At 41.6% G+C, this 3,775-nt stretch overlaps 1 protein-coding gene across 1 annotated transcript; it reads right to left on the bottom strand.

Annotated features, from left to right (window-relative positions):
- Positions 1 to 1,664, bottom strand: FAM210B (family with sequence similarity 210, member B; the record flags this gene model as incomplete). The annotated part of the gene is made up of 2 exons (XM_009868468.1): positions 1 to 217; positions 1,492 to 1,664. Coding segments are annotated over 2 exons (390 nt in total), but the record flags the coding sequence as incomplete, so codon positions are not given.
- Between the last annotated feature and the right edge of the window lie 2,111 nt (positions 1,665 to 3,775).

The following is a 3,775-nucleotide window of genomic DNA, read 5'->3' on the forward strand; positions in this document are numbered from 1 at the left end:
TCATGGGTTTGGGGCAGGAGGTTTGAAGAAGCCAATCTTCCGGCAGTATCGGACAATAAATGGCACAGAAACTATAGTAATGCTGATTCGTACTGGAGCAAACAATTTGTGAATAGCATAAGCCAGCACAAATGTGCTTGTACCCGCAGCCATTTTAGATTGCAAAGACGATTCACTGAAACCCAGTTTGAAGAGAACTGCAGTCATGTCCACACCACTGGGGAAAAAGAAAACAAGATCTCTTTAGTTTAAGGTTGAATATTAAAAAAAAAAATATATATAAAATGCTATTTTTTCCAGGGAATTGAACATGGCACACTTCCAACTCTGGAATTTATGTTCTAATTGGATGTTGTTAAATAATAAAAACAATTATTTCAGCAGTAACAGCTTAAGCTACTTCTGTAGCAACAAAACATACAGGAATTTCAGATGCACATTTTTTCTTCTTAAATTCAGAAGTTCCTGTGAAGTCTTGGTTTTACAACTGTATGGCTGCAGCATGTGCACAGAGAACACAATAAGGTACAACAGGTTAGGCTTGCAGTACTCTAACACAGGAGCACAAAGTTGTTAAAAGGACAAGCGTCTAAGCTAAAATCTAGCAAGTGAATGAAGTATTATGGATCTTAAATAAGCATTATCCACCAAATCCATTAATATTTTAATTCTCTATGGACATAGCAGCTTTCATTAAGGTTCCTATATTTGGAGTAATTTTCAAAAAATTTTTTTACTGTAACTTCTCCCCCTTCATTTGCCAGTATACTATCTTGTAACTTCGAGTTAAATCTTACGTGAAGGAAAAAAAAATAATCATTGTTACCCTGTGCCATGATGTTGTAAATGAGAGAAATCAGGCACTCACATATTCCCATTGAAGTAAAGAGTAAGTGGCAGGAAACGTTTTGAGGAACAATGCACTGCCCTGTCTCCTCAGCTGAAATACCTCATGCTCGACAGATATATTTATAACTGATGCATTCCCACGTACACAATTTTCCACCTGACTCCTATGCAGTTCTTTAGTACTTTCTTTTTTAATCTAACCCTGTTATAGTGGCTGTTGCCTTCTGCAGTTCAGCTGCAGAAACTGAGTTCAGCACCCAGAAAAATAAATTTATCTCTAAGCTCCAGCACTTTTGTGTGGCTCTATCTCTACAGACCATACTACTGCTGAGAACAAAAGATTATCTCTGCAGAACAAAAATTCTCTCACTGGGCCAGTTACTCTGGTGCTGTCCCTACTCTGCTGTTTTCACCTGCCCACCACGGATGAGGAAGCTATGCAAAAAGACCATGTAAATCCACCTTCTCTCATGACTGATGGGAGATTAGATGTGTTTAAGGATCCATCTATACTCAAAATTCAGAAGATTACTGCATATAGATCAAATGGGTGTAGAGTACATGTCTCATTCCAGAAACAAGCACAATGGTAAAGATATTTTTCCATTACCAGGAGGCTACAGACAACTGCACAAACCTCACCTTGACACAGCCAGGTAGAAGATTCCTAGTGATACCAATGAAATTCCAACATGGAATGAAACCCCTACTGCACCATATTCTTTAAAAACTTGTTTCAGCTGTTGGGATTTGTTGAGTTTCTTGTTTTCACCACCGGGATCTGTGGCTGCCTTTTCAAGGGATCTACCTGCATCCTAAAAAAATAAACAAAAGTATTTATTACCATTAAGCACAATATCTTATTCCAGTGTGCTGAAGCACTGTGAAATAATGAAGGAAGTGGCCTGTGCACAGGGCTGTTCAGATTGCTTTGGGAAGTTAGCAGCACACTTCTGCTACTAGCAGATAGCAGATGGCTGTGGCAGAGCCCAGGCAAGCTCCCTTTTCCCAACTGTTCATATTAGAGGGATGCACCGAGCTTGGTGCAAATTCTTATGCAATGCGAGTTTCATAATTAAAAACAGTTGTCACAGTTCCAGTCCTCCATCTGATACAACTGTGTGCCAAGGCACACCCACGCCGTCGCTTGACAGACGAGACTGAGGTGCCACAGTGATCTTTGCCTACACCCACCGCTCAGCTTTATACAGTGAATTCTTGTCACACAGCTTTTTGTTCAAGAGCTGAGCAGCTGATGGCACTGGAAGTCTACATTGATACCACATTGCTGCTGGCTTCCTAACGGCTTACTGACAGAAGCAGCCCAACATTTAAATTCGTATAAATCTCCCTCTGTAGATAAGCTGAAAAAAGGAGGGACAGGGAACTGCTGCTGTTGACAGCAACAAGCAATACCGTTGCCACGCTGTGTAAATGACAGCTATGCAAACACGCCAGTGCCGTGCAAATAGCAGAACTTAATGAAAATGTTTTGTTGTAATAGAATTTACTGACAGCTCTTTATGACCATAAATTTAAAGTGCAGAACTTCACACTAAAATATACCCCCAAGCAATCTGACAGTGCAATGCAGGCAAAGAAGGGCTTGTGAGCCAAAGCAATATTTGAATAGAAACTTGACCAAGAAAGAAAAATGTCCAGCATTGCTTAAACCAAGCAGCTTTTAATACTGGAAGGTAAATTAGGGAACAATGTTCACATATACATATTTTTAAGCAAGCTCATTAAAGAAAAGAATGGATTCACAGTTAGATTACTTTCAGCCACGGGGAAACAACCAGATTCCATACATAGCTCTACTACATGGCTGCTATTTCACCACGTTTCAGAACTCATTCTCCTACTCTTCAGTTTTTTTACAGGAAAGGGTGGGGAGTGAGACGGGGTGGGGGGTAGAGAAGAATGCTGTGTTATCTCCCAGTCTGGAAAATTTAAATATCAAGTTATTGAACGGAACTAGTTAAATAAACTGAACAAAATAGTCTCATGTTACCTTCTGCCAAAAGCTGTCCTAACAATTCAATCAACATCGCATGCTTAGTCAAGAATACTTATTTATTCAACAGTGTGATTTTCTTAAAAGGCAAGCACAGTTTGAACGGTATTTTAAGATTTAACAGCTTATAGTGAATTTTTCATTGAAACAAAGATGATCATTATCTATTTAAGGAGCTAAAGATGAAGATTTTCTTCAGACAGCTGCCATGAACACAGGAGCCGACAATCTACAGAGATACATAAGCCTCAGAAGAACTCTGGGTCTCACAGCCGTGCTTGCAAGAAGGATCATAAGGACTGAAAAATAGCTTTTTCTCACAATCCAAGGCCACTGCAATTAATTCATGATCTCGGACTCACGTGCCAGGCAATTTCTGAATGGTATCAAAGCAATATGTGAAAAAGTACCACCTCAACAGACATTATCTGGACTAATCACTATGGTCATGTGCTTAACAACACACAGCGTAGCAGAGAAAGCGACCTATTGCCCACACAATTCTGCAGCAGTGTTTCTGCTAGAAAGCCAACTTCATTCACAGAGGCAAAGACTCAGCTTCTGGACAAATGAAGGCACGAAAAACATACGAAACATCACGTCACGCTTTGTATCGAGGCTGCAGAAATGACCCTGACAATCAGGCTGTACAGGTTCACCTGTCCATGAGGCTTTGTGCGGAAAGCTCGCGCTCCCGCCCGCGGCACACGCAGGTGCGGAGCAGGTCCCTGTCCCTGTCCCTGCAGAAATCGGATTCTCCCTCTGGCCAGGGAAGGGGCGCCGAGCCCCGGCCTTCTCCCGGCTGCGCCAGTCACTGGAGATATTCTGGATTTTTTAATTCTTCATGACTCACCTGGAGAGCTCGAACTCTGCAGCCCCCAAGGAACACACGCCCAGCCCCCGCTGCCC

This window comes from Apaloderma vittatum, unplaced genomic scaffold, assembly GCF_000703405.1.
Source record: "Apaloderma vittatum isolate BGI_N311 unplaced genomic scaffold, ASM70340v1 scaffold29454, whole genome shotgun sequence".
Lineage (NCBI taxonomy): Eukaryota > Metazoa > Chordata > Aves > Trogoniformes > Trogonidae > Apaloderma > Apaloderma vittatum.